Source organism: Pongo abelii, chromosome 11 (assembly GCF_028885655.2).
Source record: "Pongo abelii isolate AG06213 chromosome 11, NHGRI_mPonAbe1-v2.0_pri, whole genome shotgun sequence".
In the NCBI taxonomy this organism is placed as follows: Eukaryota; Metazoa; Chordata; class Mammalia; order Primates; family Hominidae; genus Pongo; species Pongo abelii.
The window spans coordinates 105362191-105386270 of record NC_071996.2 but is presented as its reverse complement, the minus strand read 5'-3'; the positions used below and the strand labels follow the sequence as shown (position 1 = coordinate 105386270).

At 44.7% G+C, this 24080-nt stretch overlaps 1 protein-coding gene across 1 annotated transcript in view; it reads right to left on the bottom strand.

Annotated features, from left to right (window-relative positions):
• Positions 1-24080, bottom strand: part of KIAA2012 (KIAA2012 ortholog) — a 134700-nt gene that overhangs the window by 95222 nt on the left and 15398 nt on the right. Inside the window, exons 3-10 of the mRNA XM_054549668.2 lie at positions 20110-20269; positions 17853-18008; positions 13468-13610; positions 11237-11420; positions 10475-10620; positions 7786-7954; positions 4972-5121; positions 1157-1333 (exon numbers count right to left, since the gene is read on the bottom strand). Coding sequence (XP_054405643.1) covers positions 1157-1333; positions 4972-5121; positions 7786-7954; positions 10475-10620; positions 11237-11420; positions 13468-13610; positions 17853-18008; positions 20110-20269 — 1285 coding nt within the window. The remainder of the gene's footprint in view (positions 1-1156; positions 1334-4971; positions 5122-7785; positions 7955-10474; positions 10621-11236; positions 11421-13467; positions 13611-17852; positions 18009-20109; positions 20270-24080) is intronic.

Below are 24080 nucleotides of genomic sequence, written 5' to 3'. Positions count from 1 at the left end.
GGGGAAGGAAGGGATTTAATTTTGACCATCTCAGCCTGAAACAGAAGCTGCAAACACAGAATGGAACTATTAATCTGTGGATTTAATTTATGCTTAAAGAATTCAACTGTATATGCTCTGGGGAGAGAATGAGAAGGAGGTGTGCTGGACAGTGGCGGAGACAGAGAGCAAGTGAGACTGATTTAAATACTGAGGCATTCTGTCCCTGAGTGAGCATGAAATGAAAGATGTGAAATCCGTTACCTCTGTGATGGCTGTCTGTTCCCACATGCCTCTCAAAGTGTGAGCTTCTCACAGCCCTGAGTGTGATTCTGCTGTTAACAGAGATACTCTTTCTTTATACAATCTGTCCCCCAAACACATGGCATCTCCTTCATCTGGTGCTCAAACTGAGAAAGCAGCCCAAGCCTTCAACGAAGCAGAAACAGCTGCCTGGACCACACGTTCCTGAAAATGGTCTGTCAGTCTCCAGCGTGGCACCTTCCCAGGGACTTTTCAGGGGTAACTTGGACTCTAAGCAATTTTTGCTCTATGAGCTACCTTTAGATGGAAGCCCCGGGGGAGCTGCTCTTGCACTGTCCTTGCATTATTGCTCTGTATAAGCACCTTAGTCCCCTCCTTGACTATTAGCTCCTTAAGGATAAGTACTTGAAGCGAGGCTAAATCCTAGAGGGAATGGCCTTGCCCTGCCTCACCCTTCTCTAGAAATCAGGGTCTTTCCCTCTCTGTGAACAGGCTCTGCCCTGAGCTGGAGTTGACTTCTGTCTGGGGACTCTTCTGTTGGCAGGCTCATCAGGCTCTCTTGCCTCAGGGGGCAAGGGTTATGGCTCAGTTTGGAGTGTGCCTGGTAAATCCAGTAGTGTGTCTCCCCCAGGAGCACAGGGAGCTGTGTCATCAAATGCTGCTGCCAGGAGTGAGGAAAGCACAAAACAGCGTAGCAGTGCATGTTGGTGCAGCAAACCCTTAAAACATGTACTGACCCTTTAGGAATACGCATGGGGAACATTAATCCCACTGACATCATCAGAAACAGTGTCAATTACCCCTTTTCGATGGAATGCCTTTCAGAAAACTTACATCATAGCAGCCTCGCAGCCCTGGCAATGAGCCACATTCAAGCCAGTGGGGGGCGTCTATGCACCCTGGGAATGATTACCTTGAGCTGCTGGCAGTGCCCTCCTGGGCGCTCTCATGTTTGGGAGACTTGGGGGGCTGCTGTGGTCTGATGTCCTAGGGCTGTCCAGGCCCTTCTGGCTCTCAGGACTTTTTTTTCCTTTAATCGGGGGTAGAAGATCCAATGGTGGGGCCACATCGTGGGGTGAGGCATCATCGTCTTTAAAAACAAAAGGGGAAAAAGCCTGCGTGAGAAAACAGAATCAGCAGGAAGAAGGAAGCTCTCTTCTAACTTGGTTGAAGGACCTCTGTGTGAAGACTGCTATGAAGAACTGGTAATTGTATTTTGGCTAGAAGGGAGAAACTGTCCTGGTGTTAGGATGGTTTATTCCACTCATTCTCAGGTTTGTCCCTCTTTTCCAGTCCTGCTAAGCACCAGGGACCTGATATCTCCCATGGCCAAAATGACATGACTCTTGACTAGAATCGTGGCTGTTCATTTGGAAAATTGCCAAGAACTGGGAGGAATTGAGTGGTGGTTGTTTTTATTCTCATCTTACGGATGAAATCCTGAGATGGAAGGAGGACTGGAGAGGGTGCAAACTCCTTCCACCCCTAGTCTGAAGGCTCTGACTAGGGAGATCCCAGCTTTAGAGCTGATGAGATTATTGGATACAGATTTCTGACCAAAAAGTAGTTTTGCCAGACAGAGTCAATGATCGCATTCCTTCCTCAGGGTTAAATAAAAAGTGCTGCCTTCCAGATGGAAGTCAGAGGGTATCAGGATTGATGGTAGCATTCCATAAAGCATACCCTACCCTCTGCTTCTGTTTTCTCTTCTCAACACCAACAGGGCCTGCTCTAGGAAGCAGGAAACCCAGGAACCCAAGTGACTGAGGCCTTGGCTTCACCTCTTTCAGAGGGACTGGTCTTTATTTCATATGTAAAACAATAGTTGCTATTAATATTTCGGTTTAATAATTGGCTTCATGTGGTCTCAAATTATCACAGACTACTTATTCATTAAAAAGAGGCAAAGTGTCTTTACAATGGAAAAATGGGGCAGACATCACCTTCAACCAAATAATAAAATTTAACATCACCTACAATGGAAGAAACTGACATTTTGCATCCCTTGATATGATGGGCCGAGAGGGACACAACATCACCTCTGTGATATTCCTGCCAAAAAGGTTTGATCTGAATCTCATTATGAGGAAATAGAAAAATCCAAATCAAAGACAATTCTGCAAAGCAACTGGCCCGTCTTCTTCAAACATGTCAATGTCATGAAAAACAAGACTGGGGGACTCTTCTAGATGAAAAGATTCTAAAGAGTGGGACCACTAAATGTAATGCATGATCCTGAGTTGAATTCTAGGTTGAAAAAAAAGCTATAAAGGAACATTATCGGTATAAATAGAGAAATGTGACTATGAATTAGAAATTAGAAAGTACTATTACACCAATGTTTGCTTTCTTGAGTGTGGTAATTGTATGTGGCTAGGAGGGAGAATATTCCTGGGCTTAGGAGATACGTGCTGATAAGGGATAAATGGTACAATGTCTGCAACTAACTCTCAGATGGTTAAGCAATAAAATAAAAAATATATATGTGTGGATGCATACATAAAAGCTGGCTTCATTTCTGTGGTATTAGAAGTGAAGTAATCCAGGCCTAGGCAAGTAAATGAATATGTGCCACCTCTGTGGCAATGGAGCAGTCCCACTCAGCATCAACATGCCCGTGCAGCAGGGACCTCTGTGTGAAGACTGCCATGAAGAACTGCCTCTTTGTTGTTGTTGTTGTTGTTGTTGTTTTTTAGACAGAGCCTCTCTCTGGTGCCCAGGCTGGAGTGCAGTGGCGTAATCTTGGCTCACTGCAACCTCCATCTCCTGGATTCAAGCAATTCTTGTGCCTCAGCCTCCAGAGTAGCTGGGATTACAGGTGTGTGCCACTACACCTGGCTAATTTTTGTATTTTTAGTTGAGATGGGGTTTCACCATGTTGGTCAGGCTGGTCTCGAACTCCTGACCTCAGGTGATCTGCCGCCTCAGCCTCCTGAGGTGCTGGGGTTACAGGTGTGAGCCACCACGCCCAGCTGGAACTGCCTCTTTAAGTCCCTTTCTTTCTGCATCTACTCCCAGGTTCAGTCGCATGCATAATTTATACCAAAGGGCTTCTTAAACCAGTTTCCTCCTGGCCGAGTGGCAGAGGAGGGACAAGTTCTGGTACTCAGTTCCTGGTGGTCATGGCAGCTCAAAACAAGTGTAGGGCAGTGCAAAATGAACACTATGGAAGATGAAATTCACTGGTGTCCTTTATCTCGTGGCTCCAGCTGTGCACCTCGCATTGTGGCCCATAAGTAGAAAGGTGCGTTTTTCTCTATTTGCAGAGGGATCTCTGCCCATATTTGGATTTTTTAAAAAAGGAAACATTAAAGTCTTTAGGATAATTAACTCCCGCTTAAGAGATAGACCAAATAAGCCTCTGCCTCAATAATCAAAGGACATTCTCGAAACCTAAATGTTTCGAGAACGTCCTGAGCTAGGTTCATTATTTGGTTTATTCTTTTATTCTATTTTTTTGGTATTAGTTAGAAAGGTCACTATGTTGGGCTTATACTGAAAGGGAATGTAGTATGATGAGTAAGAACATGGATTCTGGCACTGGAAGCCCTGAGCTCCAATCCTAGTGAGGCCACTTACAGTTACGTGACCTCAAACATACTATCTGTCTCTCAGGGCTTCTGTTTTCTGATCTGTAAAATGGGGAGAGGATTGCCGTGAGGAGTACCTGAGAGAATACATGGTAAAAACTAAACAGTGCCTGGCACAGACGAAGAACTCCAAACACATTAAGGTGCATCTTCCTATTTCTGATACCAGTAGTCAGAGGTCACTTGACATCTGTGATACTGTCATCTTGCACATGCCTTTTGGAAAGGAGCCTCAGTTTTCTGAAAATGGGGAGCTTTCTAAATATGGCTTGTTACTTCCAACCTATCCAACACATAAACACAAACACTTAGATGCATCCATGTGTATAGTTTCAAATGTCCACATGTAATGGAAATTGGAGTGAAGACTTTTATCAATATTATGGACTTTTTAAAAAAATTTTTTAATTTTTTATTTTTAGACAGGGTCTTGCTCTGTCACCTAGGCTGGAGTGCAGTGGCACAATCTCGGCTCCCTGCAACCTCCGCCTCCTGGGTTCAAGTGATTCTTGTGCCTCAGCCACCTGAGTAGCGGGGATTACAGGCATGCACCACCATGCCTGGCTAATTTTTTTGTATTTTTAGTAGAGATGGGGTTTCGCCATGTTGGCCAGGCTGGCAAACTCCTCACCTCAAGTGATCCCCACCCACCTCAGCCTCCCAAAGTGCTGGGATTGTAGGCATGAACCACTGCACCCCGCCGATATTATGGACTTTTTAATGAATAAATACATATTTATAAACAGATTAGAAATGAAATTTCATTATTTAAAAATACAGGATAAACAATAAGGCATGCAGCAAACTTTTGGTAAGTTTGACGCCTTTCTACATCTGCAACCAGAAAATAATAGTGGGATGAGTTAAGGAGTAAGTAATTGGTGAGCTGGACACTGTTAAAATATTAGTAGTAGGATGAGTTAGGGAGTAAGTAACTGGTGAGCTGGACACTGTTAGTTTTAGTGCAGCACTTTGGTGAAGGCAGCTGCTGCCTGCACAAAGGCCATCTTCCAGTGGTTGCTGGTGAACTAACCTCCCTTCCAGACTCCTTTTCCTTGGCTGTGGACCCTTGTGTGTCTTGCCTTGCTTCCCTTCAGAGTGAGGTTCCTGAGGGATGCTGGAGGGAGGGAGGAGCTACCTTGAGGTGAGAGTGTGTCCCTGCTCGCGTCCACTGGGAGATGCACCGTTAACTCCCGTGGCGTTTCTAAGGATGCATGCTTCAGGGGAGGTCTCCACACAGGTGTGGATTCTTCGCTTCTTTCTGGTTCTGACTCAGGGTGTGGAGCACCTAGGAGACAAAGAGGAGGCTGAGTTGTAGCAGAGGTCTGTTGTTTTTGCCTAATGTCTCTTCTTTTGGGGACCTATCCCTTCCCTGCTCACACCATGTGGTTTGGTTGGAGCAGTGTCCATTTGCTGATTCCAGAGAGGGGTATGGAACTGAAGCCTGGCATGAGAGTACCTCATTGCCTTAGCCACAGAGATTGGTTCTGGGGGGGGCACATGACCCAAGTCTGGTCAATCGGGGTGATTTCTGCGCTTTGCAAGAGCTTTTAAGAGGCATATCCTTCCTATAGAGGTTAACAGGAAGGAGATTAGCATGGAATTGCAGGAAGACATCTTTATCACCTCATGGTAAGAGCCTGCTTCAGAGGAAAGGCTAACATAGTTGAGAGAAAAGTACTGCACACATATTTTCCGAGGCCTGGATTCAGCCGGTCCTGCAGTTACCTGATTCTTGGCGTGAACAAATTCCTTCCTTCCTTCCTTCCTTCCCTTCCTTCCCTCCTTCCTTTCCTCTCTCCCTCCCTCCCTTCCTTTCTCCCTTTCCTTCCTTCCTTTCTTCCCTTCCTTCCCTTCCTTCCTTCATTTCTTCCCTTCCTTCCTTCTTTCCTTTTCCTTCTTTCTGTGTCTCCCTTCCTTCCGTCTTTCCTTCCCTTTTCCCCTTTCCTTTTCTTTCTTTTCTTTCTTTTTGCTTAACACACTTTGAGTTAGGCTTCTGATGCTTTTAAAGGAGGGTCCCCGTGACATGTAAATGGGGAAGAACTCCATGAATTCACTGTCTTTGTACCCGATTCCTATGTTTCATTGTCAGTGTGTTGGTAAGCTCGGTGCATCTGGCTTTAAGAATCTGGTTCATGATGGCCTGGTGGTTTTCCTCACCTTCCTATCAGGGTCATCATGGAAGATAATCAGATCAAACCCAATCTTGTGAATAGTCTTCTCTCTTTTTATTAAGCATATCTTTTCATTCTGATGTTTTGACATCTGGGACCTGACTGTCCCTCCCAGGGCTGGCCAATTCCTAGAGACAGTAAATGACTCACCTGGGAACATACCTGTCATATGTACCCCAACCAACCCAGAGTTCTTGACCCCCAACAACCTCCTTTATCAAACTCTTAACATTCCCAGGCTACTATCTGCCTGCTGTAATTATTAGAGGGCCAGTACCAAACCGCAAGGGGCAGCCCCTATGCCGCAGAGCTGGCTGAATTATTCAAACTATACAATTCTAAATCTGCTTAGGCTGCTTGCTCTGCCTTGCCTGTATTCCTTCTATGAAAACCACAATACAGCCTCTTGCCTGTGCTCCCTGCCTTCTGCCTCCTGGAGGCTGGTGCGCCCCCGTGTGGCCCTGCGTGGTGTGGTGTGCCTCCTCCTCTTGGAACTGTAACAAACTATCTTTTCAGTGCCAACTGTCTCCTGATCTGTTGGCCTCACCACACCTGAATAATAAGAAGATCTGTATTTTAAAACACTGTGTTGTTGATTTTTTTTTTTTTTTTTTTTTTTTAGGGAGCTGAGTAATTTTTTTGGCAAGGTAAAATCTACATAGAGTGAATTGCACAGATCTTAAGTGTACAGTTCAATGAGTTTTGACAAATCTATAATCCATACAAGCAATCCAGAGTGAGAACATTTTTCATCACCCCAGAAAGTTCCTTCACGTCCCCTTCCATTGGTCTTTTAAGCTCCACCGTTAGGCATTCTTTCCAGTGAGAAGTCCAAACAGCCTTAGAACAAAATGGCTGCCTGTGTGATTCCCAGGAGTCAAACTCTCCAAGAAGCCAGTGGCAGTCTCTGCTGAAGTTTCTAGAAAAATCAGAACTAGGACCCCTGTCAACACTTTTTGCCTCAGAGGTCCCAGAGAAGTCCCTGGAGCAAGAATGTGTCTTAAACAAGAGTACTATGGAATGGAAGGAAAGTCAGAAAGAGTTTTTCCTTGTGACACAGGGTGAGAGGTCACTCAGAAGCCTCCCCTGAAAAGCCCACGTTGCCAGTTGGAATTGAACTCCTTTGCTCATATTCTCTAGAACTTTGCTTAGAAGCACATAATCTCTGCCCTGGCAAAGATTATAGAGGCCATCCCTTACAAAATAACCTAATTCAAAATCAGGAAAATGACTTTTTGGATGAACTTTTATCTTTCTTTTATAAAATGGAGGTGCAAAGATTCCAGTGTCCTTTTTACCTTGGCTGCCAGGAAACTCAGCTAAATCCAGTACTTACCTCAAACCATGAATTCATCTCAGATGTCTGATAACATCTATTTCTCTACTCCTTTTACCCAGGTTTTTTTTTTTTTCCAATTTCAATTTTAGTTGTCTTGTTTCATACAATTATTTTTTTGTAAGCTGCCTGAAAAATTCTTGCCCTTTTATAACACCTATGGTGCATTGGACTTATTTATGTATATACCTGTCTTCCTTTCTCTTCCACAGCTTAACAAAATGCATTGCTTAATGAAGGGTATAATAAATATTTTAAAAATCCAATTGAATATGATCAGAAGAGATCTTCTTTTAGATTTTACCCTTTTCCTTCTTTAAAAAATATTCTCTGAAGGGGATGACCATAGGGAAGGTCAGCCATGATGTAGGAGCATGTAGAATTGGCAGGAGCCCCCCATCCCAGGCTCTCCCTCAGGAGTGCCCATGCACCCAGGACCTACCTCTTCTGTGGGCTTTCTCTTTTGGGGGTTGTTTGGTGTGGTAATGAATCTCCACCGGTAAGATGAAGAGCTCTGTTGGGGGCTCATTGGCTTTAAATTGGCTCTTCAGGGGCTCCAAGACTCTGGGTGGTTCTTCTGAGATAGGAGGTAATTTCAAAGCCTTTGGTGCCTGGAGAAAATTTAAAAACAAAACGATCACGGCAGGTATCCAAACCCTGCTGCCTGCAGGGGCAAATGATAGTGTCTCTTATTGTATCTCTTGCACCAGGAGCTGCTGAGAGAGGTAAGCTAATCCAGCTGGGAGCCAGTATCTGACTTCAGTGGTGCCACTTGGTCTCCTGGGATCCAACATATGCCCCTGTTAATCCTGCCTGTGATTCCTCTGAGAATTATAAACATGCTCAGTTTAAAAGCCTTTGAGAGGATATAAAGTCTTTCTTTTTCTTGCAGCTGGAAAGACTGAGCCGGACTAAAATGACATAGCTGAGATCTCTTTGAACCGATTGGGAGAAATCTCAGCATATGTTGTCAAGGGAAAAAGCAAAGTGCAGAACATTGTTTGAGCAAGCTTTCCACTAAGAAGGGGCAGGAAATAGCATTTGTGATTGCTGACCTTATCTAAGCTAAGCCACAATTTATTCCTCTGTAAAATAAGAGTAATCATACTATCTATCTCATAAGGTTGTTGTAAGGATTAAATGAGCTAGCTAATATATGCAATTATAATAGTGTTTGAAACTAGGATTATTTCCATATTTCTTTGAGAGTAGACTCTCCTCTCATTGGCATTTATCTAGCCACTAGCAGAAAAATTGAAGCTTTTTCATACTTATGTAATATGAACATAGCTGAAAAAGAATCATTGTGTCAGAATCAGCAACTAATTTTGTCCAGTTTTTTCTGTACCCCAAAAAGTGTGTGTGTGCATGTGCGTGTACGTGTATATGTGTGTGTGTGTGTGTGTGTGTGTGTGTGTATGAGAGATTCACTGGGGGTAGTAGTAAGAGCCTCCTGTTTCTAATTATTCAGAGGTTGCTAAAAATTTCTCCTTTTAGTTTGCAACTTTTAACATGAACTTGGCTCTGTGAAATGTATACATGTTCTGGTTTCAGGAGTTCAGTTTCATAGGAGGAAAAATAAAAACATTAGGCCTGCTGTTTGCTCCTGGGCCAAAGAAATCTGGGAAGTCAGACACCCTTCTAGTGTCTCCTTTTTAGTACTCAAAAAGAAAAAAAAAGATCAGAATCATACATAAGCAACCTATGTATTTAGAGTTGACTGAGGAAGGAAATTCAACCAAATCTATGCAGGGTAATATTTATAATTTTGAGACATTAAGAAAATGATAAACCAAACACACGCACATAGGATCTTTATGCTCCTGGAGACCCTCACTGTCCAGGTGCCGGCTGCCCACACCAACTTCCCTTTTCTGAATACTGACCTTGTGCATTTTGTTTGACAAGGTTTGCATTGAGAAATCAATGTGGAAACTCAAATGATTTGTGTGAGGTATGGCTGAAGAGCCAAGACTTAATTTCTTTATCCTAATTAAAAATTTACACAGAGTTTTAATATGGTGGAAAATATTGCTTTCCTCTGTGAAACCATATACATGGGTTGAGGGAAGGGACTCCTTTCCTCTGGGCCTGGCTCAGTTCTGGGCTGACCCAGGAGCAAAGTCAAGGGCTTTCCTTGGGCCTGTGGTGAGCTTGGCAGGTTAAGCCTGCTGTTCACTCCTGCACCAAAGGAACCTGGGAAGACAGAGGCCCTTCTGGTGTGGATGGAAAGGTTTAGATCAACTCAGACACAGGAAATCTGAGAAAATCTTGAACAGACTGTAAACAACCTCCCTCACTGGCAATAAGACCACCTGGAGTGCCCATGGCTGCTTCAGGAACACTTCAGATGTCATGAATCCCTGCAATTAATCAACATCACTGTAGATCACAGTCAGATACAACATACCTTCCTAAAAGTGCTTCATCTTTTCTACCAGCCCTGCAAGGTTGACATTATTATCTGGATACACAGATAAAGTCACTGTGCTCAGAGTGTGTGAGTGACCTGCTCATGTTCCCATAGCTACTCCGGGCAGAGCATCCTGGGGCCCTTGCTTGTCCCCATTCATCACTGGTGCCTCCGAACACTGAAGAAAGACCCACATAAAACTGCAAGGCAGGACCAGGCCAGCGACAGCCAAGGACATCTCTAAAAAAGGTGTATTTGGCTCCCAAAGGAGGTTGATAGACTTGCAAAATTTCCCCTGCATTTTCAAAGGTGATAGACCCTCAGTGGAGCCAAACTGTTGCTGGATTCAAGATCTCCAGCATTTTGAATCTGAAGTGAGTTTACTGCTTACAAACTCAAATTCTGTCCTTTAAACATTTACAGATAATCCCTTGCCCCTTAAGAAATCAAAGAATTCTGTTGCTATCAGGGAGTGTGGTAATAACACATGCTTTAAGGTAGAATTAGTGGCAGCTGAAATTCCTTGTACTTCATGATTTTCAACCTTTAGTAAATTACTACAGCTCTATTCCAGCTCCACCTGGTCAGCTCAGATGCTAGAGAGGCCAGTTCTCTTTTGAGACATCCTTTTGAGTCACCTTATTTCTAGATTGGGATTAATCTCTCTCTCTTCCCTCCTCTCTCTCTCTCCTGCATGCACAAACATACGTATACACACAATCTTTTTCTTCTTCACTTCCCCAGGGGTGATCATTCCAGAGCCAGTGGCAGATGCTACAGGAGGGAAGAGGCATCTTTCAGCAGGAAGCGCCTGTAACAAGTGGCTGCTTCTGGCCTTGTGGAGTTTCACGTTCCTTTGTTTATCTTTAAAAACAGGATGAGAATGAGAATATATTAATTGCAGGTATGGGGATGAACAGTTGAGTTTTGACTTTTATCATGTTGTAGTTAATGGGGAGAAAGGCAGGGAGTGTGCTGGGGCACTGGGACAGCCCTAGGTTTGGGGGAGGCAGGTTCAGAGAGCCCCAGTCTCCTGATCTGGGTTGAGTTCTTGCTGGCTGAGTAAGGTGGTAAAGAGAATGATAACAAGAATAATTAATATGAATTGAGCTCTAAATATAGGGAAATAATTATGTAGAATATTCCATGTACATTAACTCAATTTACACGATAGCCTTATGGGGTTGTTATTATCCCCATTCTACAGATGAGAAAACTGAGCATCAGCAATATTGGTTAATATGTCCAAGATCACAGCTGTAAGTGAGTCCAGACAGTATGATTTCCGAATGCATGCAGCTAAGCACTAGGCAAAGAGGAGCCTGCCAGAGTCTCATTCCCATGTCCAGCTAGATTCTGGCTTTTATTTTGTAAGGTGAGTGGCGCAAGGAAGTGATGTTTGGCATGTCTCAGTGTCCTTAAATGAACTCTGAATGACTGGCTTTACCCAGATCAATGAGCAAGACATTTGGGTCCTTACCGCTGAGATCTGCCTTCCTATTAGGGAAGGCGCCTCCACAGAATGTAATGTGGGATTTGTCACTTGGGAGCCAAGAGTGATCGATGCGGCCATGCCCAAAGGCCTTCCTGGAGGTTTGCTGTGTCTTTTCATTGTAGCTTTCCTTTGAAGCATATAAACAAAGGTGATTCTCCATTGACGTGTCCTAGGGAACGACAGATACACATTCCTGTAAACAGGCTGTCATAAAGGGGCAGAGCAGGTTTCTTTAACAGCCCTCATGGCTAGGCTTGTGGTTTCAAGGATGAAATTTCTTTTGCAGGTTGGGAAGAAAAATAAGGTTATAACAGCAAGCTCTTTAATGCTGTTTATTACAATAAAACATTTTGTTGTTGATGATGGAAAGAATGATATTTAGCCATGCCTGACATATAGTGCTATCTTGTGAAAAAAAATCACAAGATTTTGATTAAAAATCAAAATGAAGTGCTAGTATTGGTGTCTTTATCCATTATGAAATGTTTCTCAGGCTGAACGCAGTGGCTCACACCTGTAATCCTAGCACTTTGGGAGGCCGAGGCAGGAGGATTGCTTGAGCTCAGGAGTTTGAGACCAGCCTGGGCAACATAGTGAGACCCAATCTCTACAAAAAAAGTTTAAAAATTAGCCAGGCGTGGTGGCACGCACCCGTAGTCCCAGCTACTCAGGGGGCTGAGGCAGGAGGATTGCTTGAGCCCAGGAGGTCAAGGCTGCAGTGAGCTGTGGTAGCACCTCTGCACTCCAGCCTGGGCAAGAGAGCAAGATCGTGTCCCTCCCCCACCCCCCCCACCCCCCCACCCCCCACCCCAAAAAAGAAGTGTTTCTCCCCTCTGCCCTTCCACTCTGTGGCTCTTCTCCCCCTTTCCTCTTCTCCTTGGCAGATGACCTTCTTGTAAGTCAAATGAATTTATTCAGGATGGGAGCAGATGTTGTCTATGTTGCTCTGAACAATTGTTATCTTGTACACACACACACACACACACACACACACACACACACACACACGGCCTTAGAGTTCAGAAAGTGTTTCTACATTGTAACTCATTTAATTCTCACAGTAACCTTGTTAGACATATGATAATAGCTCCATTTTACAGAAGAGGTGAATTCAGGCTCAAAGTTAGTTACGATTCTTGGACAGGCTCATCACAACTATCAAAAAGCAGGACCCAAACCAAGGCTTTTCTGAGTCTAAGGCAATAGCTATTTTTCAAACAAGATTAACAGCTGCCAAGATGAGCAAAGAGTCAGGGGAGAATCTGTGGTTACATAAGTTTGGAAAACCCAGAGTTTAACAAAGTTAAGCTGGTGACTATGTTATAGAACTTCTCCAAGCTCTCTGTATTTAACTACACATGTGACTTTCCAGGAGGAGAAGGCATGCAGCACTTCCCCAGTGTATTTGCCTATGAAACTCTTATTTATTCATTTATTTAGAGGCAGGGTTTCACTCTGTTGCTCAGGCTGGAGTGCAGTGGGGCGATCTTGGCTTACTACAACCTCTTCCTCCCAGGTTCAAGCGATTCTCCTGCCTCAGCCTCCCGAGTAGCTGGGATTACAGGTGCCCACCATCATGCCCGGCTAATTTTTGTATTTTTAGTAGAGACGGGGTTTCACCATGTTGGCCAGGCTGGTCTCGAACTCCTGGCCTCAGGTGATCCACCTGCCTTGGTCTCCCAAAGTGTTGGGATTACAGGCGTGAGCCACCACACCCAGCCAAAACTTTGTTAAATGGAGCATCTTGCAATGCTAGAGTTCTATAGGTGACACTTTGGGGAAATGGTGGTCAAAAAGGTCAAAGTACTCTTCCCTTCTCTGGAAGTCTCAAGAAATGGCAGAGAGAGAGAATCCTCTCTGTAGTCAAGAACAATGACAGAAGAGAGCCCATTAGAAGTGGTACCTCTGGCTAGGCTCGGTGGCTCATGCCTATAATCCTAGCACTTTGGGAGGCTGAGGCCAGCAGATTGCCTGAGCTCAGGGGTTTGAGACCAGCCTGGGCAACATGGTGAAACCCCATCTCTACTAAAATACAAAAAATTAGCCAGGCCTGGTGGTGCTTACCTGTAGTCCCAGCTATTCAGGAGGCTGAGGCAGGAGAAATGCTTGAACCCAGGAGGCGGAGGTTGCAGTGAGCCAAAATCGTGCCATTGCACTCCAGCCTGGGCGACAGAGTGAGACTCCGTCTCAGGGGGAAAAAAAAAAAGAAATGGTACCTCTGACTGCGTTTCATCTTCCTGCCAGGGCTGCTTCCTGCGTGGTGGCAAGCGAGTCCCCTGACGGCCATGGTTCTTGGCTAGAGGGCCCTGGTCCACGTGTCCAGCAGCTCCAGCTTCCCCTTCATCCAGGCCCTGTTGACCTGCAATGATGAACAATGGGTCAGCTTGTCACCCTGGAAATGGAAGTGGTGTTCTTGCTGCCTCCAAACTGCCTCCCTTCTTGCTTCTCTGAGTAAAAGTGCTCAAGGCCCTCCCTTGCTCCCCCTCCTCCCTTATTTTGTATTTCTGATAGTGCCTCCTCGGAAGTGGCAGCCAGGTCTGTGGAAACAGAGCTGCACTAGCAGTCAGGAGGCTCAGGGTTGAGTCTTCATTTCTTGGACACAGTTTCCCGATCTGTAAAATGGGGATACAGATTTCTTGCCCTCACTTTCTTGTAGAGTTATCTGGAGCTCAAATAAGATAATGAATGTGACAGCCCCTTGTAAACTGTGAGCGATTAGTGGATGACAGTGGTGTGATTATGGTGGCATGACCTGCAGCCTGCTCTGTTGTCATGGAGGTGTTCAGCCTGAAGCAAGCTCTTGGGATTCCCGGGCTGTCTCCTGGCTCTTTACTTGTGGAAAAGCCTCTGCCGAATGCACTGAGGTAAGACTGCTGTTTAGCTCTCTGAACTTATCCTGTCTGCAACCCTTAGGAAGGATCTGAGTCAACAGATGACTCCAACATAGTTAACAAATCTTTCATCAATGGTTTAAGGGGTCCTGCAGCTGTTTTCATCACTTTCTCAAGGTAGATTTATTGCTGAAACAGTCTGGCAAAGCTTCCTTGTTTGGAGCCAAGCTTTAGCAATACCTTTATTCCCAGCATGCAGCTCCATGGAACAATGTGGGGTTGTCTTTCAACTAGGGGCTCTGGAAGGCTTCGGGGGCCTGTGTGTGATGGATCACAAGACTTCTGGGAGCTGCTTCTCCTCCTGCCTCCAGCCAGCCTCACTTTCCCTCTCTGCTCCCGTTCATTATTTCCATCCTTGGTGTCACTGGGCCAAGAGTCAATTGCCCACAGGTGGGGCTACTCCCTCTCTCCATCTCTCCTTCCTTTGCCCACTGGCTCCTGAAGGCCGTGCTAGATGTGAACTGAGGCTGAGTGTTGTTGGCAGAAATACAGGCTCAGGCTCAGGTTCAGGTTCAGAGGGTCTGCTCTGGTTTTAGTGGCCCAGGGAAATCTGATGGGCTGGGGACTCATTAATATGAGGTGACCCGGGGCTACATTAGGCTTGCTCCTAAGAGGACCTCAACTCCATACAGAGTGCAGCACTAAAGACCCTTGGGGATATTCTAGAATGATCCCTTGGGGTTAAACCAGACACTAAACTAGGTCCATCTTTTCTGGTCAGATTCACCTGGAACCAAATGCATTTCTGACGGTGGAGGAAGTGAAACTCACTAAGTAGTCTCTTTTTTTTTTTTTGGGTGGGGGGGGGTGGGGGGTGGGAGGTGTGGGGGACGTAGTCTCACTCTGTTGCCCAGGCTGGAGTGCAGTGGCATGATCTTGGCTCACTGCAACCTCTACCTCCCAGGTTCAAGAGATTCTCCTGCCTCAGCCTCCCGAGTAGTTGGGATTATCGGTATGCACCACCACGCCCAGCTAATTTTTGTATCTTTAGTAGAGACGGGGTTTCACCATGTTGGCCAGACTGGTCTCTAACTCCTGACCTCAAGTGATTCACCCACCTCAGCCTCCCAAATTGTTGGGATTACAGGTGTGAGCCATTGTGCCCAGTCTGAACAGTCTTACACATTGGGTATCTAAGTTGGGGTGGGCGGCGTTGTGAGTAGGGGGATACAGAGAGGCACTTTTCCCTTTGGCAATATCCCAGGTGAGTCTGAATATGTGACTCAATCAATGCGAGGGGAAACAGAATTTTTCTTAGTAAACATCATCATCTGATTCATTTATCTGTGCTTAATAGAAACAGGTTTGCAAGTAAAGTATTGGAAGCTTTAGTTGTTGAAAGGAGACCACAAAACTTAGTCTGTCTATATCTCAGACATGGATTCAGATAATCCAGATAATGTGCATTGGAGTAACTCTGTTCTCCCGTTATTTTTCACAAACAACCCACGGGGAAGGAATGCAGACCCCAGTATTTGCATTTTACATATGCACAAACTGAAGATGCAGGGAGCATAAGTGACTTAGCCAACATCACATTATTGGAGACTTGGGATTTGCAGCTGGGACTTTTGCTACTTCTTCAGATAAAGTGTCAGGCAAAGAGAGGGAAACCAGTGGAAGATAAGGTTCAGACAAATGAAAACATCAGTCAGTGTTCAAGTTACAGCCACTGAACTATTTTTGCTTCTTTTAAAATAGATTTTTTTTGGCCCCTGTGATCATGGGCAATTGGGCATTCCAGTTAGTAATTATGCTTAAAACACAAGCTAAGGAGGTATAATGAACATTTATTGAGCACATAGTATGTGCCAGCTTCTATTAATATATTATCTCATTGAATTCCCACATGCAACCCTGTAAGATAAAGATGGGTATGGTCATCTCCATTTTATAAATGAGAAAACCAAGGCCTAGAGTGGCTATATGGCTTGGAATCGGTGCTAATGGCCACATGTTTAATCACTATTTGATACCTCCTGTTTGTGCTCTGCCTAATTGTGACAGCTCCTTGGTATATGGCATCAATTAGGAAAGTCACTTTATCCCTCAGGTGTGCAGTGTTAATCCAGCCATAAAATGAAAGCCCTGAGGCCGAGAGCGGTGACTCATGCCTGTAATCACAGCACTTTGGGAGGCCAAGGTGGCAGGATCACTTGAGAACAGGAGTTTGAAACCAGCCTGGGCAACATGATGAAGCCCCATCTCTACAAAAAAATACAAAAATTAGCTGGGAGTGGTGGTGTGCTCCTACAGTTCCAGCCACTTAGGAGGCTAAGTGGGAGGATTGCTTGAGCCCAGGAATTCAAGGCTTCAGTGAGCCGTAATCACATGGCTGCACTTCAGCTTGGGTGACAGAGCAGGAGCAAGACCTTGTCTCTAAAAAAAATAAAAAATAAAAAAAAAAATAAAAGAAAGAAAAAGAAAAAAAGACTCAAGTGAGATGTGTGGTTGGTTGAAATGTTTAATGGCCCCAGGCTCTGAGAACCTGCCATGTTCCTCTCCATTCATTCGATAAACCAGATTCTCTACTTATCCTGACCGGATCATTTCCCCAAAGATGGGGGTTGGTCAGACACTGCCACTGTTTCTGGAAAATTTCATTGTACATATTTCAGAGAGAGGGTCTCACTTTGTCACCCAGGCTGGAGTGCAGTGGTGCCATCATAGCTCACTACAGCCTTGAACTCCTGGGCTCAAGTGATCCTCTTGCCTCAGCCTCCCAAGTAGCTGGGACTACAGGCATGTACCACCATGCCCAGCTAAAATTTTAAATTTTTTGTAGAGACAGGGTCTCACTATGTTGCCCAGGCTGGTCTCAAGCTCCTAGCCTCAAGCAATCCTCCCTCCTTGGCCTCCCAAAATGTTGAGATTACAGAATGAGCCACTGAGCCTGGCCAAAAATCTTATGTTGGGCTCTTGCTCTTTTATTTTCTCAAGAACCCTGCTACCAGCCAAGGCTCTCGTCTTTGCCTATTACTGCTACCCAGTTGTCTTTTCCCATCTCCCTTACCAAAGGCAACTTCTGGCTCTTTTAATGCTTCAAGTTCCATAGAATAATATTGGGATTGACAGTGTCAGTCCCCATAGTACTAAACAGTTTACAGATGGCTCGCAATTTTCTGTATAGCCACGATGTAGATCTTACTGTGCCCATTACAGAGATGAGCAAACAGAAGCTCAAAGAGGTTAAATGACTTGCTTAAGATCTTACACTAGTAAATGAGAGAACAGCCATTTCGATACACATTTCTGGCTCTAAATCCTATACATATATTTCACATCATATTGCCACAAAAATCACAAGATTAAGGAATATAAGAGTGCAACAGATCTAAGAAATCATCTAAAATCTAGAGTCTAGACCTACACTGCCAAACACAGTAGCCACCAGCTGCATGTGGTTATTTAGATATAAATTAATTAATATAAAATAAAAAGCTCAGTTTCACTGTTGACTACTACATTTCAAGTGCTCAATAGCCACATGTGGCTAATGGCCACTTTATTGGACAGCCCATATGGGACATTTCATCACTGTGAAAAGCATTATTGGACAGTGCTGGTCCGCACTAACCCCTCATTTTACAGATTGAGGACTATGCAACCCAGAATCTCAAGACCTTGTTTTGGGAAACGCCATTTTAAGGTGTTAACAATTCAAATATCTGAGAACTGGTCATAACATCAACATGTACATCAACATGTACCTTGTTCAAAAGATTTTCCTTGTTGAATCCAAAATGAAGGGAAGACAGGCAGGAGATGGTATTTTGGGGGTACACCTGAAAGATCTTCTTGTGGCCTGAGCTTCTTTGGTACATTAAGTTGACTGTCCTGGAGCAGCACAGAATCCCTGATGTACCCTGAAGAGCAGATCAGGAGATATTGATAGAAATAGTGGGAGCGAACTTCAAGTTCTTGGCGGTAACTACAAGGTTCCTCACTGACACTAGTCTTGGCTTTGGACATTGCCCATTAGGGAAGACAATCAGAAGATGAGGGAGATTAAAAAGTCAGATAGAACCCACAGAGGCTTGTCCATCCAGTGTCTTGGGTGCTTCTGGTTCTGTGCTACATGTGTACTTCCTCCACCCCATCATTCCTAAGAACTGGGTCTCCCTGGTGGAAGGAGCACGGCTGCTGCTTTGGGGCAAAAAGCTCCTCCTGCCTCAGGAGGAGATCCAGTGGTAGTGGATGTATCCTATTTGCTTCTGTAGGCCCCATGATCAGCAGCCTCCTCAATCCAGTCATTCTATAAGTATTTATTGAGGGCTTCCCTATGGGCCCACCCCTCGGCTAGTCAGTGAAGTAGATACAGTGGAACCAGACTCGGGCCCTTTTAAAAGGCACTCAGTAGTCTATTGGAGACACAAAGCTGTCTTATGTTCTGTATGGCTCTGAGTGTCAGTGTAATATAAGGTCAGAAAACAAGGAGCTCAATATTGACTGAAGTTTTCAGCAAAGACTTTGTAGAAGGTGTGAGCTTGAAGGGTGGGGAGGATTAATCATAGGGGTGTAAAGAAGTCCCAGAGAATATGTACATGAGTATCACAAAGTGGGGAGCTCTGAGACGTGCAGGAAGAGGGTGGTAGGGGCCATAGGACTGATGGGCTCACACCAGATTCTTGCCATTGTGCCTCCAGCTTGAGGGCCTCACCTTCAAGAGGGGCTTTGGCAAGGAATTATGGCAAGGAGCTTGAGAATGCATGTGTGTGTGTGTATCTTTCCTTAAACCACACGTTTTAGCCATAGACTCCCATGGAGGACTCGACCTTTTTTGAGGTTAAGAGGGGTCTTCATTCTGGGGAATGTTGGACCTAGGCTATAGGGGAGTGGCCTGCTCTGCCCTCTGCCCCACTCAATGAGAAACACTTCTTTGGTTAAGTGGCTCTTTCTCAAAAGTTTCAAATAAATGGAACTGCCTATAACTGTGGAACTGCCCTGAGAGTAAAACCAACGACTAGAGGAGCCCACAACTTTCATTTTGCTTCAAGTCACCACTTATTGGGGGAGTGAACTGCTTTCTCTTCTTCTTCAGGGTAAACCTGTAAAGCAGGAAGAAAGTCAGTCTTTCTCTAGTCCTGGCTGTTTGTTGCTGCTGAAGAAATGGCAAACAGCCGAGTGGGTACTGGCACATTCTCTGCTCACTCTTCTCATCCCAAATAGGCTTGCCAAATAAAATACAGGATGTCCAGTTAAGTTTGAATTTTGGATAAACAATGAATACTTTTTTAGTAGAAGTACATCCCAAAGATTGAAGATTGCAAGTGTAACTGTTTATGCGTGTTGCGGGGGTGGGTATGCATGTGCTAAATCTGGCAACTCTAATCCCCAACCACTTCCCATTTTTGTTTTCAAGCATTTGCACAGTGCATTTAGGGTCTGTTCATCAGAAGGGTGTCCATCGCACTCCTAATGGATTGTGCTGGAGAGCCTCCATCTTTAAGAGGAAGAGTCCTAACATTTCACTTCTGGGAGGACCTGGAATCACCTCAGATGGGGAACTAAGGAATGTTGGGAAGAATGTGGAACTGTGGGGTGCAGGGTGAATCTGACTTCTGGTCCCAGCTCTGCTTTTGACTGAATGATCTTGGACAAATTACTTTGCCTCTCTGGGCTTCTTCTTCTTTTTCTTGTAAAAGATGGGGGTTGAACTGGAGGGTCTCTGAGTGGAGAACATTGGAAAGAAAGTTCTGGCCTGGATGTGGCATGTGAGACTGCTGAGGGCAAGGGATGGGAGTGAAGGCAGGACTTCAGGCCGTTCTTCCCTCTGCAAATGCATCAGGGGACAAGGGACGGGAGCCATGAAAGGGGCTTGTGGGCTACCAAGCCTGGGGACTTTGCTTTAACACAGAATTGGGTTTGAAATCCTGGTGTTTCAGGTCTTGATGGAAAACACACTGTCACACCAGAATGGGAGGTGGGGCAGTTTGGGGTGTGCCCCCCTCCCATTTCCCCACTGACCTGCGCACCAGAGCCTATACATGGCGTCTGGGGGCCAAGTCCGCAGGAGGCCTCGGAGGTATCTCTTGGCTGAATGCCCTGGCTGGATCTGCCGTTGGGCCTGGCTCTCCAGCTGGCTTCGGAAGTGGAGGTATGGTTGCCAGGCTCTGTCCTGCTCTCCCTGTGGGGACACCAGTCAGGAAACAGCACAGCTGCTGAGCCCTGAGCCACCCAGTGATACAGGCTGGTTAGCACAATCTTCATCAGTAACCCAGGAAACTCCCAGAAGGTGCCAGAAGCCACCAAAAACAGATGCCTCGGCTAATAGACATGAACCAAGAGCCCTCAGAGCAAAGCTCTGAAAGTCCCCTGCAGGTTTGCAGTTGGAAGCAGGAGGAGAAATGACATATACCAGATCCCATCTTGAGATAGAGTATTAGGAAAGGATAAAAACTTCAGAATAAAACACATTACCTAGTTCAGCCTATGGAAATCATTTTAGTATCTTCAAAAATGGCTCTGTACTGTAATGGGAAAGCCAGCTCACAAATCTGCATTGGCATTCAATGTTTGTAATGTGAATAATGGAACAGACAAATCATGTCCATGTTCATGGGGAGCCTGGCATTTTGAAAATATCTGGCTCTGATGCATTTCATTTAAGCTGGGAAGAATTTTCTGGGAACCTATCTGCCAAAGTCAGTGCCACTGTGCAAGACATCATGGGGAATAAATATGAATAGTAACATCTTACAATTGACTAGGAATTTACATTATACAAAGAACTTTCACCTCATCTGTAATCCTATAAGGTGGACTGAGTTACTACAACCACTTAAGTGATGTAGAAACTCTCAGAGGATGATTGCTTAGGCACAAGAATAGCAAATGTGTGATATTTGTGTTGACATCTCTCACCCTCCCCAGTGTCCATGGCAGACATCCCTAATCAATCACAGAATTCTTGACTACTGAACTGAAGGTGATCTCAGAATCCATTTTCTCCTTAAGAACATTTTTGAAGCTGAGGCATAATTTATATAACATGCACAGAGCTTAGATGTTCATTTGATAAACATTGACAATTGTATATACCTTTGTAACCACCACAGAAAACAAAATCCAGAACATTTTCATCCACCCAGGAAGTCCCTCATGCCACTTTTTAGTCGGTATCCTCCTACCCACCAGGTAATTGCTATTCTGATTTCTAACACTGTGGACTGTTTTCTTCTATTCTTGAACTTCATATGAATGGAAACATACAGCATATATTCTTGGATGCTCCATGAAAGTGATCCACACAGTGTTCCAGTGAGAACTGGCATGAGAAATGAAACCCACTTAGTCCCCTTTGGCTAAGGAACTCTCCCAAGGCAACAATATAGCCTGGAACGATAGAGAGCAACTGTGTGGAGCCAGTTAGAAGTGGAGCTGGGCTTGAATCTAGGGCTTCAAAATCCACATCAGTGCAAAGCCTCTTGTTCTTCAATAACTGACCATCTCATCAAAGTACCGGACCAGGAGTTAGTACCATGAACCAGCTTGATGTCAAAACAATAAATAAAGATGTTTTGAAGCAGGTGCCTCAGTGAGTGTCCCAGACTGTAAGAACTGTATTCTAGAGCGACCAAAGTTTTCATACGTGTTAGGATGCAGTAAATCCTGACTCAACAGGCTTGAACAATGAGAAAGAAAGTTTGTTATCTCATGTAACAAAAAGACCAAAGGCTAGAGAATACCAGGGGTGGTTAATTCAGTGGCTCAATAGCTCTGGCATCCTGAAACTCATTTTGTAGGCACCAAATCTCTTTCTACCCTTCAGAACAGTCTTTCACTTCAGTCTTATGGGCCTGCAGAGGCTGAACAATGGACACAGGGAAACATCAAGTGGGTCCAAAAAGCACAAGCCAAAGAGTGGGAATGAGACAGCCTGTGAGAAAGCTTGGGAAAGAGCCTTGGATTTACAGCCAGAGCGCCTGGGCTCAAGGCCTGCTCTGCCTCATGGGAACTTTGTGATCTTGCGTGAGCTCTGGAACCTTCTGAACGTGTGTCTAAAATGGAGCTAATATAGTGGTAGAGGGAATGGAGAGTGCATAGGTTCTGGAATCAACCCGAGAGTCAGGTTTCACAGTGCCTGGCACATACTAGGGGCTCGATATTGTGGGGAAATGAATAAATGAACAAATAGTCCAATCTCAGCCCCACCACTTCTCAATTGTCTAATCAGTATATAATTTAGCCCACAATACTGACATAGTACCTCGTTTTTGGTGTAAATGAAATAATGTAAGTGAAAGGGTGTCCCCCTGAGCCAGCTTATGGTAAGGTGAGAGGGTGCATGCTCTCACTCCCTGCGCACCCTGCACTTGTGAAAGCACTTTCTAATCTCTCAGTACTCCTAAAGGGAGCTGAGAAGAACACAGTGGAGACTGAGAAGAGGCTTTGCCTGAAGATGGAATTGATCTTGAGATCTTGTCCCATCCTTGGGCATGTTAATTTCTTCTCTGAATAATTTTACTCAGTGTCCTCAGTGTAAGGATTATATGAGCTGAGGTATGTAAAATACTTAATGCTTAGCACATAGTAGGTGGTGAACAAATATTAGGTCTTTTCTCCTTTTCCTTGTCCAGGTGGTGGGAGACTATGCTAACTGCCCAACACTTATTCCCCCTCACTTCTTTTTGCTAAAAGAGCCCCAATTTTTTGTCAGCAGATTCCCTTTCCCAAATAGTCATCCCTCGTTATCTGTGGGGAATTGGTTCCAGGACCTCTGTGGATATTAAAATCTGTGTATGCTCAAGTCCCTTATATATTATAAAACGGTGGTAGTAATATTTGTACAGTATAGCCTGTATGCATCCTCCCTATACTTTACATTGTTTCTAGCAACTTATAATACTGAATACAATGTAAATGCGGTATAAATAGTTGTTATACTTTTTTTTTTGGTTTGGATTGTTATTTTTTTTCCTGAATATTCTCAATCCCTGGTTGGTTGAATCCAGGAAAGTGCAGACATGGAGGGCCTTGCTTTCCCAGACTCCGTTGCATCTCAGAGTGGCCAAGGGACCTAGCTCTGGCCAATGAAACTAAGGGGAAACTACTGGGAGCCTCTGGAAGGTCTTTGTTTCTTTAGAGAAGGAACAGCTGTGCAAGGATGGCTTGCTGGCCCCTTCTGCTTTGAACCCAGATGTGACCTCTGAAAGTATGGGACCATCTTGTGAACATGCGCTAACAAGCCTAATAAGAAAAACCAACATTCAAAGGATGGTGGAAGGAAGATAGAGCTTGAGTCCTTAATGGCATTAGCGAGCAGCTGGGCAAGCATGAAACTCCTGCCCCTCCACTTTGTGTTACTTGAGATAATTAAATCTCTTTATTGCCTAAATCAGGGGTTAGCAGACTTTTTTTTTTTTTTTTGAGACGGTCTCGCTTTGTCAACCAGGCTGGAGTGCAGTGGTGCTAACTTGGTTCACTACAACCTCTGCCTCCTGGGTTCAAATGATTCTCCTGCCTCAGCCTCCAGAGTAGCTGGGATTACAGGCATGTGCCACAATGCCTGGCTAATTTTTGTATTTTTTGTAGAGACAGGGTTTCACCATGTTGGCCAGGCTGGTCTTGAACTCCTGACTTTAAGTTATCCACCTGTATCAGCTTCCCAAAGTGCTGGGATTACAGGCGTGAGTCACCATGCCCAGCCTGGAAGGTTTTTCATAAAGGGCCAGACAGTAAATATTTTAGGCTTTGCAGGCCATATGGTCTCTGTTGCCACCACTCAACCTGTCCTTGTAGTGCAAAAGCATCCATAGGCAATATGTAAACAAATGGTCATGGTTGTGTTCCAATAAAACTCTATTTACACAAACAAGTAGTGGGCAGGATTTGACCAGTGAGCAGTGTTTGCTGATTCCCCAACTGCAACCATTGATAATCATGAAATATGTTGCTTGCAGCCAAAAGTATTTCTGATACATGGATACAATATGGGA